At 42.7% G+C, this 17,272-nt stretch overlaps 1 protein-coding gene across 5 annotated transcripts in view; it reads left to right on the top strand.

Annotated features, from left to right (window-relative positions):
- Positions 1 to 17,272, top strand: part of MAP3K5 (mitogen-activated protein kinase kinase kinase 5) — a 329,350-nt gene that overhangs the window by 97,663 nt on the left and 214,415 nt on the right. Inside the window, exons 1-2 of one of the 5 annotated variants that reach the window (XM_056566622.1) lie at positions 1,609 to 2,311; positions 8,359 to 8,448. The exons of 2 other annotated variants lie outside the window; for them this stretch is intronic. In XM_056566622.1, coding sequence (XP_056422597.1) covers positions 1,879 to 2,311; positions 8,359 to 8,448 — 523 coding nt within the window. In that variant the 5' untranslated portion in view covers positions 1,609 to 1,878. 2 more of the 5 variants (XM_056566627.1, XM_056566623.1) reach the window with 2 other exon arrangements.

Below are 17,272 nucleotides of genomic sequence, written 5' to 3'. Positions count from 1 at the left end.
CTCACTATAGAGAAGACATCACCTGTAGTCACTGATATCATTGTGTATTCTCCTCATTATAGAGAAGACGTCACCTGTAGTCACTGATATCATTGTGTATTCTCCTCACTATAGAGAAGACGTCACCTGTAGTCACTGATATCATTGTGTATTCTCCTCACTATAGAGAAGCTGTCACCTGTAGTCACTGATATCATTGTGTATTCTCCTCACTATAGAGAAGACGTCACCTGTAGTCACTGATATCATTGTGTATTCTCCTCACTATAGAGAAGACGTCACCTGTAGTCACTGATATCATTGTGTATTCTCCTCACTATAGAGAAGACGTCACCTGTAATCACTGATATTATTGTGTATTCTCCTCACTATAGAGAAGATGTCACCTGTAATCACTGATATCATTGTGTATTCTCACTATAGAGAAGACGTCACCTGTAGTCACTGATATCATTGTATATTCTCCTCACTATAGAGAAGCTGTCACCTGTAGTCACTGATATCATTGTATATTCTCCTCACTATAGAGAAGACGTCACCTGTAGTCACTGATATCATTGTGTATTCTCCTCACTATAGAGAAGACGTCACCTGTAGTCACTGATATCATTGTGTATTCTCCTCACTATAGAGAAGACGTCACCTGTAGTCACTGATATCATTGTACATTCTCCTCACTATGTCCTATCAGAGCTGTAGTCACTTGTCAGTTCTACAGTTATGGTGAGTGAAACTACAACTCCCAGCATAACCTTACCACTGCTCAAAGGGGTACTCTACTGGAAAACATTTTTTTTAATCAGCTGGTGCTACAAAGTAAAACAGATTTGTAAATTACTTCTATTTAAAAATCTTAATCCTTCCAGTACTTATTAGCTGCTGTATAAGCGATTCACAGGAAGTTATTTTCTTTTTTTTATTTCTTTTCTGTCTGACCACAGTGCTCTGTGCTGACACCTCTGTCCATGTCAAGAACTGTCCATAGTAGGAGCAAATCCCCATAGCAAACCTATCCTGCTCTGGACAGTTCCTGACATGGACAGAGGTGTCAGCAAATAGCACTGTGGTCAGACTGGAAAGAACTACACAACTTCTTGTGGAGCATACACCAGCTTATAAGTACTGTAAGTATTAAGATTTTAAATAGAAGTAATTTAAAAATATGTTTAACTTTCTGGCACCAGTTGATATAAAAGTAAATGTTTTCCAGTAGAGTACCCCTTTAAGTAATTCTGGGAGCTGTACATTTCAATGGTGAAAACTTCTTTAACACTTTCCTATTCTGTGGCAACTGGTATATCTGATTATTATACTGGAATTTCTCACAATGCGCTACAAACAGTGGTGTCTGTCACAACAGGCTAAAAACTTACTGGGGGGAGGGGGTAGGTATGGGGTGACACCATTTTCTACCGCACTGGGTGACACCAACCCTAGCAACGCCACTGGGTGGAAGTCACAAGGTTTCTGAAGAATCTAACACACTTCAGGTGAAACACATGGGACATAACAGAGAAGTCATAAAGCGCCCGTAGTGTGAATGAGGAGGAGTAAAGGGCGGGCCAGTGACCAGTTCCTTCCTCAGTCTTGTGTAAGTTCTCCTCAGCCCGTCTGCAGTGGGTAACGTTTTGTAGTACCCCGCCCAGTGGGCAGGCATGCACCGTGCAGGCATCAGGGGCGGTAGACAGTGAAATCCCCGAGCTAGTAGCAGGCTGGAGTGAGCAGGACAGGCACGGTAGGAGGCATATGAGGAGCTCCGCGAGGTGACGGGACCTGCACCCACCGCACCGGACGACGAGCGCCTTTCCTCAGACGGACGACGCTTCCTCAGCAACTAGTGGGGAAACTTCCTCCTGATACGTTCTGTGCTGCGGAGACATGGGTGACGGCAGTGAGGGCATTACGTTCTCGGTGCCCGTGTCCCCGCTGCCCCAGGCAAGCTTTTGCATGTATGAAGACAAGCCTTGCCCCAGACAGCAGGGGGCAGCAGCGGCACCAAGTAGGGGCGGCAGGCTCCCCGTAGCTGGCAGCTTCTGGCATGAAGACTACATACACGCCGCTGGCGGGGGAGGCGCTGCGGGCCGGTGCGCTAAGGGCTTCACCTCGGTTGGGACCCCTGCCACCTCCAATCGCAGTATAACGGTGGTCTATGTTATCAATGAGGGCACCTCGGGGATGCAAGTGTGTGAGAACGCTGCCCTGCACAGTCTCCAGGAGGCGTGCGAGAGCCAGGGGGCAACACTGGAGACGCTGCAGTTCGGCAAGCTTGACTTCGGGGAGACCACCGTGCTTGATCAATTCTATAACGCAGGTAGGCACACTGGCATGTATTCCTAATCAATGTATATACTCCTGAGCAACATTACTTGACCAGTAACCTTTTGCCCTCACCCGTTACGTTTACAGGGGAAATGTTTCTATTAGCTCTTATGTTAATCTTGTGTATGTAATGCTGTGTATATTATGTTAAGTCAAGAAGGAATGTATCTCTAAAAGAGGAAAAATGGCTTCTACCTCCATGTGTTTATATTTTTTTTGGGGGATCAATACTATAAGGTAGTGTTTCCTAACAAGGGTGGCTCCAGATGTTGCAAAACTGCAACTCCCAGCATGCCCGGACAGCCAAAGGCTGTCCGGGAATGCTGGGAGTTGTAGTTTTGCAACAGCTGGAGGCACTCTGGTTGGGAAGCACTGCTATAAGGTAACAAGCTGAACTGGATGGACGTATGTCTTTGTTTCAGCCTTAGGGTACGTTCACATTATGGAATTCCACGGGCGGCATTCCACGGTGTGACCTTAAAGGAAAACTGTCCGCTTTCTCCCCCCGCACAGTGGTACTGGCTGGTAGTGCGGGGGACGCTGACCAGTTTGATGCTTACCGTGCCCTAATCCGCCGCGCCGTTCAGCCCTAATCTTTTAATTTTGGGATATGTTAATGAGGTGCTAACTGGCACTCTGACGTCAGTGCCGCCTGCTGCAGCGCCACCCAGCTCATCAATATTCCTCCCCTCTCTCTTAATTACAGAGTGGGGAGAATAGGGAGGGGAGGAATATTGATGAGCTGGGTGGCACTGATGTCAGTGTGCCAGTTAGCCCGCCCGGTGCCAGCTAGCACCTCATTAACATATCCCGAAAATAGAAGATGAGGGCCGAACTGCACGGTAAGCATCAAACTGATCAGCGTCCCCCACACTACCAGCCAGTACCACTGGTTAGTGCGGGGGGGGGGAGAAAGCTGACAGTTTTCCTTTTTAAGATTAGTGTGAATGAGTCTCGCTGCGGAATTTCAGCGGCGGACAATTCTGAAATTGTTCCGCGCAAAGAAAGAACATGTTCATTCTTTTCGTGGATTCCGCAAGCACTGCATAGCAGGTAATGGTGACGGCTCAGTGCCCCGCGGCCCTAGCGCCCAAGTTTTTTTTTGGCAGCGGCCGCCAAATGTAATCTCTGCTCGCTGAATTCAGCAAGCGGAGATTCCGCAGTGTAAAGCCTGCGGCCTATTATAAGCCAAATGAGTGTCCTAGGAAAGCTCAGTCCAGATGATCAGCTTGGGTAAAAGAGGCGAGCATTCGAGTAAACACTCTTTAGTTGGCAGATTGAATATTTTGCATGTGGCTGTCTAAATTATTATTATTGTTGGCAGCACATGGCCCTGTGTAAATGGGTGTGCGGCCAACAGTGATGAACATGAATGGCTTAGCAGACGATCCATCCAGGCTGGCCGTACAATTGATAGAGCCATGCAAAGGTGAGATTGGCGCTCTTTTCCTGCTCATTGTTGGCCCGTTTAAAAGGGCCCTTACAAACCATAGGGGAGATGTATCAAAACCTGTCTAGAGGAAAAGTTGCTGAGTTGCCCATAGCAACCAATCAGATCGCTTCTTTCATTTCTGAGAAGGCCTCTGAAAAAAAGTGATCTGATTGGTTGCTATGGGCAACTCAGCAACTTTTCCTCTGGACAGGTTTTGATCTCCCCCTATGTTGATTGTATTATGTTGTGTATGACTTGCTTTGTTGTAATGGACATAAATAACAACAAAGACGTGGGCTCAAATGGCTGGAGGTGCTCATCCCCAAATGCAGTTGTGCATTTATACTGGGGGAGCAGATCCTGCCCTTGTAGTCCGTTGCTAGGGGCGATCACCAGCATAAAAATGAATACAATGGAGGATGCCTGCAGCGGACTACAAGTGCCACAATGGCATCCTACACCAGATAGACGGTGTGGATGTGTAACAATGAGAATAATACAATACAGGTATTTAGGTGCACTACTGTGGTAGATGTAAACAATGACATTGGCGTTGGTGTGCGGGCTCTGGTGTGTCCTTCATATAAGGATATACTGGGGAATGTCTCAATTTTAACATCAGTGTTGAGGGATAGCCAATGTATTGTTTACATCTACCACAGTAGTGCACCTAAATTCCTGTATTGTTGTAATAGTATACCTTATGATCAGTTTGATTGGCTGGGCTCACACCACGTTTTTGCAATACAGTTCCCATATCAGGTTTTTGATGGAAAAAAAAAAAAAATTTAAAAAAAATGATTCCACAAAACCTGAACTGTATCAAAGTGTGTACAAATTTTTATCCATATACGGTTGAAAAATGATGTCCGGTTGCATCCGTTTTTTAAGGGAAAAAAAGTACATGGTTTTTTACTTTTCACTCCATTATGAATAAAGTTTCACTTGTTTGATTGAAATTCCAATGAATAAATTGTGCAAAGTCAAAAACCGTATGGTGAAAACTGGATGGATTCCCATTGACTCCCATGTTTAAAAAAACAAAAAAACGCGTATATGTTTCAATACGGTTTTTCACCTGGACCAAAAACCGTGGTAGGCTACTGTTTTGGGTACGTGAAAAAAAACTGACAAAACTGTACAGGATGCTAAACGGACACAACCTGATACATCTTTTGGCATACGGTTTTCAATGGAAAGTCAATGCATATAATCTCAATATGGTTCCGTACGGTTTTCAAATTCAAAACGTATACGGGAACTGCATTGCAAAAATGTGGTGTGAACCCTGCCTTTTTTGACAGTTTCTTAAAGGGGTACTCCGCCCCTAGACATCTTATCCCCTATCCAAAGGAAAACGGATAAGATGTCAGATCGCCGGGGTCCCTCTGCTGGGGACCCCGGAGATCGCTGCTGCAGCACCCCGCTATCATTACTGCGCAGAGCGAGATCGCTCTGCACATAATGACGGGCAATACAGGGGCCGGAGCATCGTTACGTCACGGCACACCCCCGTCAATACAAGTCTATGGGAGGGGGCGTGGCGGTCATCACGCCCCCTGCCATAGACTTGCATTAAGGGGACGGGCCATGATGTCATGAGGGGCGGAGCCATGACGTCACGCTGCTCCGGCCCCTGTATCGCCCGTCATAACGCACAGAGCGAACTCGCTCTGTGCAATAATGATGACGGGGTGCTGCAGCAGCGATCCCCGGGGTCCCCAGCATCGGCACCGTGGCGATCTAACATCTTATCCCCTCTCCTTTGGATAGGGGATAAGATGCCAGGGGCGCAGTACCCCTTTAACTGGACAGAACCTCAACTTGCCCCGATCCGACTGTCGAAAAGCAATTTAATAATTCAATGAAGTTTGAAGGGAGCTTTAGTCCATACTTATTTTTGTATCCCATTGACAGCTAACCACAGACTTCTGCCACTCAGTATTCATACGCTGCTGTCATTTTATGGAAAAGTGGCCCTACTGATAACTAAGTTCTCATTCATCCACTGAATAGGTGATAACTGTTCGTTCAGTGGATGTCCTAATACTGAATTTCACTCAATGGGAGACATGTATCAAAGATTTTACCCGTTTTGTGTTTATTTTTTTGCACAAAATTTGGTGCAAGCCCTCTTTTTGCGCACGTTTTGGTAGAGCATGTCCTCCAGATGTGGCTGAATCAGGGTACCTTGGAGTGACATCTATAGTATACATGGATTTATTAACTGCGTACTTTTCCTTTACACCAAAAATTTTGCCGCAAGAGCTGTTTTTTTGTGCAAATATAAGCTATCTTGGACTTAACGTAGCAAGATGCTCTAAATCATCGATTCTATTTTCCAAAGAGTGGATTGAGGAGATTACTATACTTACCCGCAATTTATGAAGCTCATTGCGCTTGATTGAATTTAGCGCTTCTGCTCATAATTTAGAATTCGGGAAAAGGTGTAAACTGTTTCTACCATACACAAATAATGATACATGTCCCCCAATGTTGGCTGCTTCTGCTTTATTCAGTCTGTAGAGAGACATTTATCATGGCTTGCTTTGGTAAGCAAGTTCTGAAGGCCTATTTTTATTTTTTTTTTGCTTATGTGCTACATATATATCATACTATCACAGGGGGTTGATAAATTTGAAGCACATAAGCAAGACAAAAAAGTCGCAGCCAAGACCAGCCGGCCGGCTTCTTACATGACAGTGGGCTCAGCCTATCACCGGCCGAGGCCGAACATCGCTGCGGCCGGTGATAGGCTGATGGCTGTCCGACATTCCCGTCCCCAGGAAGAGCGTAAGGTCGACGTAGGAACGTGCGTTAAAGTTTTTTTTGTTTACCTTTTGCAGCTCGGGCATAGGGATACAGCGTACAGTATAGAGTGTCAGCGCTGGCGGCCCGCAACAAACAGGAGGACAAGGAGGGTAGCGCTAGCGGGTGATCTGAGTATTTACCCTGATGGGGACAGCACAGCGCTGGGCTGATAATTAATTTGGGGGGGGGGGGGGGGGGATACCGCCATAAGTTACAAAAATACCATGATACACATATTTGGTCATACCACCCAGCCATACAAAGAGTGGGATACTGATGTGAACATAACCTTACACACAGACTGATCTGAGAGCATGCACTGGCCTTCCTTGGGATCACATGACCCTGACCTTACTGCCATATTGAAAGAGTTAAAAATGTATGAATGCAACTGAGCTGGGATGAGACAAATTAAATTGAGAGAATTTTGCTAGTGAGATGGCTTTATATGTACCAAAATATTTCTGTAATGCTTTTTTAATGTCATGTTACATGGATCACATTTGAAGATCCATAATGACATTTTCATAGAATCCAACACAAAAACTCACAAATGTGTCATTGGAACCGCACATAGATTAGCTATATTGTAATTCAGTGGATCTAATGTGCCACTTTTCCATGAGGATTCTGCAGCAGAAATGACAATATGGTAGAACAGGTGTCTCAAACTCAAATTATCTGGGGGGCCCTGGAGGTAGCGGCTGGGTGAGGCTGGGCCGCATACGCCCCTCACATTTAATGCCCCCATCATACGCCCCTCACATATAATGCCCCCATCATGCGCCCCTCACATATAATGCTCCCATAATGCGCCCCTCATCCTCCACCAGCAGTAGCACCCCCATCATCCACCAGCAACCCCATTCCCCCTAGTTTGAGACCCCTGTGATAGGATCAAATGATTGACAAAATGTCTTCTATTCCATACAGGACATGGGATATATAATACTCTATTTAATTGTATTACCAGTGGCATGCCAGTAGATGCGCGTCAGAATCCTCACAGAATATCGAATGTGTGAACGTGGCAGAACAGAATGTGACTGTAGGGCATTCATTTTTTTGAAAGCACGAGTTGTTGTGCTCTGTAGTATCTGGTCATTACTGCTTCACAGACATATTGTGTGAGATCACTTCATTCATTTTGCAGAGACCTTGTTAAAAAATGAAAGAAGCAAGCGGATTGGTTGCTATTGGCAACTGGGCAACTTTTCCTCTGGACAGGTTTTGATAAATCTCCATAGCTCAAAAATCTGTACCACTAGATACTTCTCTAGAGGAATAGGCAACAGCTGTTTTGTGTGGAATCAACTTCTTTCAGACCACTGCCTGTTTCACTGGAGGTGCATGACCTTTTTTGGGGAAGAATTATCGAGCAGTCTTATAGTAAGATTGACTTTTGTTGCCCATAAGAACCAATCACAGCTCACCTTTCATATATTAAAGGGAAACTGACAGACTGTTCGCCCTCACTAAGCCCAATACACTGGGATATAGTACAGGTGAACTGGAGTAAAACAAGGTATAACAGAAATTGGTCCAATGCTTGAGAAATTATGCACCTCCCCCCACCATTGCTATATTTCTAAAGCTGTTCTATGTGTAAAAGAGGCAGGGAGGCTTCTTGCCTAACTTCCCTGCCTCCTCTCTATGCAGCGCAGTGCCTGATAACGTGAGAGCCTGCAATCACATGAGCACTCTGCATGTGATAAGCAAAGCACTCACGTGACTGGAGGCTTTCATGTCACTAAGATGTGAGCATAAATAATATTGAACATTTATATGATTGGCAGGCACAGGCATTGAGCTGCATAAAGAGGAGGCAAGGAAGCTAGGCAAGCCAGCTCCCACTTCCATAGCAATACAGCATCGGGTGGATTACTGTAAGTTATACCTCATTTTACTCCTGTTCCCCTGGACTATAACATAGTATATTGGGTTTAGTGTGGGTGAACAGCTTGTCAGTTTTCCTTTTTAACAAGCTCAGGTAAAATGAAAGCAATACTGTGATTGTCTTTAGTGACTGCAGCAAACAATCTTACTATAAGGCTAGGTTTCCACACAGTATTTTTTGGGGAAAACTGCCACTGCTCTTTTTGGGCCAAAGTCAGAAGTGTATTCAAAAGGAATAAGAAATATAATGAAAAGCCTTTCACTCCTCCTTTTTGCTGGATCCACTTTTGACTCTGGCTCAAACTGCAGTGGCAGTTTTCCAAAAAACGCCACAGAAAACCTGTGTGGAAACCTAGCCAGCTTGATAAATCTACCCCATTTTCTATTAGGCTAGGATTCCGCAGAGGTTTTTGTCTTTGAGTTTTTTTTAGGCTCTGATTTTCCCTGCGTTTTGGCGTTTTTACTGGCGTTTTTGCCTTTGAGTGGAAATTGCATTTTTGGCCCCTCTGGCATTTTTTTCCTTAAAAATGTAAGTACCCCCCAAGAAAATAATTGAAAGGGGCCATTTAAATGTAAAATTATTTTTTATAATTAAGTTAAAAAAAATAAAAAATAAATTGAGTAATAATGTGTTTAGTAAAGTGTGTGTTTCATTTGTTTTCTATTTTAACATTTTTTTTTTAGGTAGTACTACTACTCCCGGCATGGAACAGGCTGTTCCATGATGGGAGTAGTAGTACCTGTACTAATAGACAGATTGCCCCTGGTGTCACTCCTGTCCTGACACCCACTGTGATCTGTCCTTAACTGCAGGTACTACTAATCCCAACATAGAGCACATTCTGCTCCATGCTGGGAGCTGTAGTACCTGCATTAATAGATCGCAGAGAGTGTCACTTCTGACACCTGTTGCAATCTGTCTATTAATGCAGGTACTACAGCTTCCAGCATGGAGCAGGGTGTGCTCCATGTTGGGAGCAGTAGTACCTGCAGTTAAAATTGTGAAAATTGAAAAAAAGCTATCTGGTTGCCATGGGCAACTCGGCAACTTTTCCTCTTGGCAGAGTGTGTTCCATGCTGGGAGTAGTAGTACTACCTAATCAATTTTTAAAAATATAGAAAAAAAGTTAAAACACACACTTTATTCAACATATTATTAAAATACATTACTAATAAGTTTAACAAAATTAATTATAACAAATATATTTATTTTTTATTTAAATAGCCCCTTTCAAAATTTGTTAGCTACATTTTTAGTTCCCTGCCCGCCCACATAAATTGATCCCTGTTTAAAAAATGTATAATAAAAATTTAGTTAGCAAAAAGATACATTTTGTTAGACAATTTTTTTCCATCACCACTGTATTTTTTTAAAATATTTTTTTATAATTTACCCTACGAAATTTTGTTTAAAAAACGCCAAAGTTAAAACCCACATGTCATCTTTCTTGGCATTTTTTTTTACTCCCATAGACTTCTATTGGAGAAAAACACCAAGATTTCCCTGCCATCACCCCCCCCCCCCCCCCAAAAAAAAAAAAAAAAAAAAAAAGCCAAAGTCTCAGCAAGAGGTCGTTTTTGAAAAACTAAAAAGCGCCCAAAGGATAAAAAAAAAAAAAATGTGAAACTGAAAAACGCTAAGTGGATCTGGCCTTTTGCAGTTCACTATTGACTTGCAGCTAACATCTGGCAGTGGTGGTTTTTCACAGAAAAACGCTGTGCGGCAAAATAGACATTTTTAATTGGCGTTTTTGCATGAAAAACCTCTGTGGAATCCTAGGGGTACTCCCGGGGGGATTATTATTTATTTTTTTTAAATCAACTGGTGCCAGAAAATTAGACATTTGGTAATTACTTCTATTAAAATATCTTAATCTTTCCAGTACTTTTTAGGGTCTGTATACTACAGAGGAAATGACATCATGACCACAGTGCTCTCTGCTGACATCTCTGTCCATTTTAAGAACTGTCCAGAGTTGGAGAAAATCCCCATAGCAAACATATGCTGCTATGGACAGAGATGTCAGCAGAGAGCACTGTGGTCATGATGTCAGCAGAGAACTCTGATCCAAAAAGAAAACCATTTCCTCTGTAGTATATAGACCCCCAAAAAGTACTGGAAAGATTAAGATATTTTAATAGAAGTAATTTACAAATCAGTTTAACTGTCTGACACCAGTTGATTAAAAAAAAAAAAAAGAAAAAACTTTTCCACAGGAGTACTCCTTTAATACATTTTCAATATATGAAGAAACCCTTTAACAATTCAAAGGGAATGTGTCAACTAGATTATAATTTTTTTTAAACAAGCTTTAAAACAAACTTGGCACTTAGTATGAATTTTTATTGTGCAGTCCGCAAAATAGTTAATGTTTCGATCCTATCCGGACCTTCATCAGAACAGAACCAGACTGCTGCGGAGGTAACGTGATTAAGGAGTAAAACGGCCAAGTGCCGTTCTGAAAGGGTGAAGTAGTGGTCAAAACAGATTGCTCCGTGACTACTGTGAAGGTCCGGATAGGACCGAAAAATTAACTATTTTGTGGACGGCACACAAAAAATTCATACGAAGTGCAAATTGAGTGCCAAGTTTGTTTTTGAAGCTAGTTTTATGGAATGGGATTCCTACTTGAGCACCAGATTGAAGGGAGTGCCATATTAATTAACCTTTCTATGAACAAGTAGCAAAATCCAGCTCTCCCCTTTTGCCTCCCGCGTCATTGATCAGTGTGGACAACACTGGGAGCAGTATCAAGGAACAAAATTATGCAGCGCAGTAGCTTGAATGCAGGCATATTTTATTTCAACACAGCAACGCACAAGGACCAGGACAGCAGTGACGCTTCTCGATCGTCTCGGCGATCTTAATCGTACTAACAGTCTTTTATTATTATTTTTTTGTATTAAAAAAAACATTTTACCCAAAAAAATCATTGGGAGACAAAAATGAAGAAAAAAAATTTAAAAACGCCATTTTGTAAATTTTGGGTGCTTCCGTTTCTACACAGTACATTTTTTGGTAAAAATGACACCTTATCTTTATTCTGTAGGTCCATACGATTAAAATGATGCCCTACTTATATAGGTTTGATTTTGTCGTACTTCTGGAAAAAATCATAATGTGATGGGCATAGAATATTCACTGGTTCAAAAGCCTCTTTTTCCTTTATGTATTATATATATTTTATTCTAATCATCAGTTTACTTACCCTGCAAGATCTTGGTCCGCATTTGTTGCTCCCCCCCCCCCCCCCCCAACATAGGATCTTTCTTCACCCCTTAAGGACCAAGCATTTTTCTGTTTTTTGCACTTTTATTTTTTCCTCCTTTATCTTTTAAAAATCATAACCCTTTCAATTTCAACCCTTATTTTTTGCGCCACCAATTCTACTTTGTAATGACATCAGTCATTTTACCCAAGAATCTACTGAAAAACGGGGGGGGGGGAAAGTATAATTGTGCGACAAAATTGAAGAAAAAAAAACATTTTGTAACTTTTGGGGGCTTTCGTTTCTACGGTAAAAATTTCTTCAGTAAAAATGAAACTCTTTATTCTGTAGGTCCATACGATTAACCCCTTAAGGACTCAGCCCATTTTGGCCTTAAGGACTCAGACAATTTAATTTTTACGTTTTCATTTTTTCCTCCTCGCCTTCTAAAAATCATAACTCTTTTATATTTTCATCCACAGACTAGTATGAGGGCTTGTTTTTTGCGCGACCAGTTGTCCTTTGTAATGACATCACTCATTATATCATAAAATGTATGGCGCAACCAAAAAACACTATTTTTGTGGGGAAATTAAAACGAAAAACGCAATTTTGCTAATTTTGGAAGGTTTTGTTTTCACGCCGTACAATTTCTGGTAAAAATGACATGTGTTCTTTATTCTGAGGGTCAATACGATTAAAATGATACCCATTATTATATACTTTTATATTATTGTTGCGCTTAAAAAAAATCACAAACTTTTTAACCAAATTAGTACGTTTATAATCCCTTTATTTTGATGACCTATAACTTTTTTATTTTTCCGTATAAGCGGCGGTATGGGGGCTCATTTTTTGCGCCATGATCTGTACTTTTTTTTGATACCACATTTGTATATAAAAAACTTTTAATACATTTTTTATAATTTTTTTTAAAATAAAATGTATTAAAAAAGTAGGAATTTTGGACTTTTAAAAAATTTTTTCGTTCACGCCGTTCACCGTACGGGATCATTAACATTTTATTTTAATAGTTCGGACATTTACGCACGCGGCGATACCAAATATGTCTATAAAAAATGTTTTTTACGCTTTTTGGGGCTAAAATAGGAAAAAACTGACGTTTTACTTTTTTATTGGGGGAGGGGATTTTTCACTTTTTTTTAACTTTTACATTTTTTTACATTTTTTTTTACACTTGAATAGTCCCCATAGGGGACTATTCATGGCAATACCATGATTGCTAATACTGATCTGTTCTATGTATAGGACATAGAACAGATCAGTATTATCGGTCATCTCCTGCTCTGGTCTGCTCGATCACAGACCAGAGCAGGAGACGCCGGGAGCCGCACGGAGGAAGGTGAGGGGACCTCCGTGCGGCGTTATGAATGATCGGATCCCCGCAGCAGCGCTGCGGGCGATCCGATCGTTCATTTTAATCGCGAACTGCCGCAGATGCCGGGATCTGTATTGATCCCGGCACCTGAGGGGTTAATGGCGGACGCCCGCGAGATCGCGGGCGTCGGCCATTGCCGGCGGGTCCCTGGCTGCGATCAGCAGCCGGGATCAGCCGCGCATGACACGGGCATCGCTCCGATGCCCGCGGTTATGCTTAGGACGTAAATCTACGTCCTGGTGCGTTAAGTACCACCTCACCAGGACGTACATTTACGTCCTGCGTCCTTAAGGGGTTAAAATGATACCCAACTTATATAGGTTTGATTTTGTTGTACTTTTGGAAAAAATCATAACTACATGTAGGAAAATTTATACTTTTAAAATTGTCATCTTCTGACCCCTATAACTTTATTTTTCCGCATATGGGGTGGTATGAGGGCTCATTTTTTGCGTCGTGATCTGAAGTTTTTAGCGGTACCTTTTTGCATTGATAGAACTTATTGATAGTTTTTTTTTTTTTTCATTTTTTTTAATCTAAAAAGTGACCAAAAATGCACTATTTTGGACTTTGGAATTTTTGTGCGCGTACGCCATTGACCGTGCGGTTACATTAACGATATATTTTTATAATTTGGACATTTCCGCACGTGGCAATACCACATATGTTTATTTTTATTTACAATTTTATTTATTTTTTTAAATGGGAAAAGGGGGGGGGGGATTCGAACTTTTATTAGGGAAGGTGTTAAATGATCTTTATTCACTTTTTTTTTTCCACTTTTTTTCCAATGTTATAGCTCCCATAGAGAGCTATAACACAGCACACACTGATCTTTTACATTGATCAGTGGTTTCTCATAGGAAACCACTGATCGATGATTCTGCCGCTTGACTGCTCATGCCTGGATCTCAGGCACTGAGCAGTCATTCGGCGATCAGACAGCATGGAGGAAGGTAGGGACCCTCCGGCTGTCATGTAAGCTGTTTGAGATGCCGCGATTTCGCCACGGCGATCCCGAACAGCTCCCTGAGCTAACGGCATGGTTTTAGTTTCACTTTAGACGTGTCGTTCAACTTTGAACACCGCGTCTAAAGGGTTAATAGCGCGCGGCACCGCTGCACGCTATTAGCCACTGGTCCAGGCCGTTGTTAGAGGCCGGGCCCGACCCGCTTTGACGCGGGGCCACACTGTGGCCCAGCGTTATAGAGTGGGAGTGGACTCATGACGTACCGAAACGTCATGGGTCCTTAAGAGGTTAAGAACCTAACGAAATTCCAAAGATATGGTTTATATGAGAATGGTACATGACTATTCATATTGTATAAATTATATTAATAGATATATGTATAACGTACCAAAGTACCCAGAGAAACATACACTGCTCAAAAAAATAAAGGCAACACTCAAACACAATATAACTCCAAGTCAATGACACTTCTGTGAAATCACACTGTCCACTCAGGAAGCAACACTGATCGGCAATCAATTTCTCATGCTGTTGTGCAAATGGAACAGACAACAGGTGGTAATTATAGGCAATTAGCAAGACACCCCCAATAAAGGAATGGTTCTGCAGATGGTGACCACAGACCACTTCTCAGTTCCTATGCTTCCTGGCTGATGTCTTGGTAACTTTTGAATGCTGGCAGTGCTGTCACTCTAGTGGTAGCATGAAACGGAGGCTACAACCCACACAAATGGCTAAGGTGTTGCAGCTCATCCAGGATGGCACATCAATGCGAGCTGTGGCAAGTATGTTTGCTATGTCAGCGTAGTGTCAAGAACATGGAGGCGCTACCAGGAGACAGGCCAGTACATCAGGAGATATGGAGGAGGCCGTAGGAGGCCAACAACCCAGCAGCAGGACCGCTACCTCCGCCTTTTGTGCAAGGAGGAGCACTGCCAGAGTCCTTCAAAATGACCTCCAGAAGGCCAAAAATGTGCATGCGTCCAATCAAACGGTCAGAAACAAACTCCATGAGGGTGGTATGAGGACCCAACGTCCACAGGTGGGGGTTGTGCTTACAGCCCAACACCGTGCACAAAGTTTGGCATTTGCCAGAGAACACCAAGATTGGTGAATTCACCACTGGCGCCCTGTGCTCTCAACAGATGAAAGCAGGTTCACACTGAGCACATGTGACAGTCTGGAGATGCTGTGGAGAACGTCCTGGTGCCTGCAACATCCTCCAGCATGACCGGTTTGGCGGTGGGTCAGTAATGGTGTGGGGTGGTATTTCTTTGGGGGACCGCACAGCCCTCCATGTGCTTGCCAGAGGTAGCCTGACTGCCATTAAGTACCGAGATGAGATCCTCAGACCTCTTGTGAGACCAATCAAATGCTGGCCACCCCCTGGGTTCCTCCTAATGCAAGACAGTGCTAGACCTCATGTGGCTGGATTGTGACAGCAGTTCCTGCAAGAGGAAGGCATTGATGCTATGGACTGGCCCGCCCGTTCCCCAGACCTGAATCCGATTGAGCACATCTGGGACATCATGTCTCACTCCATCCACCAACCCACATTGCACCACAGACTGTCCAGGAGTTGACAGATGTTTTACTCCAGGCCTGGGAGGACATCCCTCAGGAGACCATCTGCCCAGGCGTTGTAGGGAGGTCCTACGGGCACGTGGAGGCCACACACACTACTAAGCCTCATTTTGACTTGTTTTAAGGACATTACATAAAGTTGGATCAGCCTGTAGTGCTGTTTACCACTTTGATTTTGAGTGTGACTCCATATCCAGACCTCCATGGGTTGATAAATTTGATTTCCATTGATAATTTTTGTGTGATTTTGTTGTCAGCGCATTCAACTATGTAAAGACGGAAGTATTTCATACAATTAGTTCATTCATTCAGATCTAGGATGTGTTAGTGTTCCCTTTATCTTTTTAAGCCGTGTATTTGAAAAACACAGATCTGTCATTAATGAGGGAAAAACATGAACTGGATAATTAACAGAACACCAATATAAATGCAAAACTATTGGTAATAATGTAAATGTAGATCACCCAAATGACACGTATAGCAATACTGAAAAACAAAAAGAAATGTATTGAATATGGCAGATAGGACCATGCGGCTCAGTAATTAAGTATAACGTCCTGTTTTCAATCCAGCCAGATATCTACTATCGAGCCGCAGGATCCAAAAAAAATCCCTATCAAGGAGCTTTTTTCTATGGTTACCACCTTTTCACTGGGGCTCCCACTCTCTCTATTCCTTGAAGGCCAAGACTGGCATGACTATCCGTGTTTCTCTGCACAGTGTTGACTGATCGAGACATGGCTGGAACTGAAATTTCGAACATCAGATGTTTTCTGATTCTTACTTTTAATGGGCCAATAGTGCACCTTACATATTGGACATTACAGTCCCTGCACGTAACAGATATACAACAAAGGGGGTGTTGCAGTTGATATACTGCTTGATAGTGTATACATCTCCTCTAGAAGAGGAGCAACATTCTTTTGATACTAGCATAACACTACAACAGATACACTTGTATGTCACTATGTTGCTCAGCCAAGTAGGTCTATTAGTTTTAGAAGAAAACGGGATAGAGGACACCTGTTGACCTATGGTGAGTGCTTTCCTAGATACACAGCGGTAGCCCTTTGTGAAGACAGATTTAAAGTTAGGATCACTCATTATGATCGGCATAAATTAATGTATAATACTAGTCAGCGGTTTAAAATCTGTACTATACTGATTAACAAAAGTAATTGGCTGTTTGGCTGTACACCTTTTGCTTTTTTGGGGAACTGCTAAAAGAGGCCAGATCAGATCTATTTTTAGATCTGGCCACATTTTTAGTGTGTTAAACAAGCAATTTTTGGTACCTCTACTTATTCAGTAAGCATGTCCCAATTTCCTTGGCCTCTTTTCCAAAGTCACATGGGGGATGGCATGAGGCCGCATAAAGGATAGTTAACAGCGCTTGGTTTTCAGAAGGTACTGGCAATTACACCTGTGTGAATAGTTCCCTCCCCCATATAAGCAATCCAAAAAATAAACTGTCAGTGAGATTAAGATCCCTGAGACGATCGAAACGCATCACTGCTGTCCTGGTCCATGTTTGTTGCTTTGTTTAACCCCTTAAGGACCAAGCCCTTTTTCACCTTAAGCTGCATTCCCACAGGGCGTATACGCAGCGTATTTACGCAAAATTTACGGCAGCAGCGGGAAATACGCTGCAT

Source organism: Hyla sarda, chromosome 3 (genome assembly GCF_029499605.1).
Source record: "Hyla sarda isolate aHylSar1 chromosome 3, aHylSar1.hap1, whole genome shotgun sequence".
NCBI lineage: Eukaryota > Metazoa > Chordata > Amphibia > Anura > Hylidae > Hyla > Hyla sarda.
The sequence above is the reverse complement of the archived record's forward strand: the minus strand, read 5'-3'. Positions and strand labels throughout refer to the sequence as shown.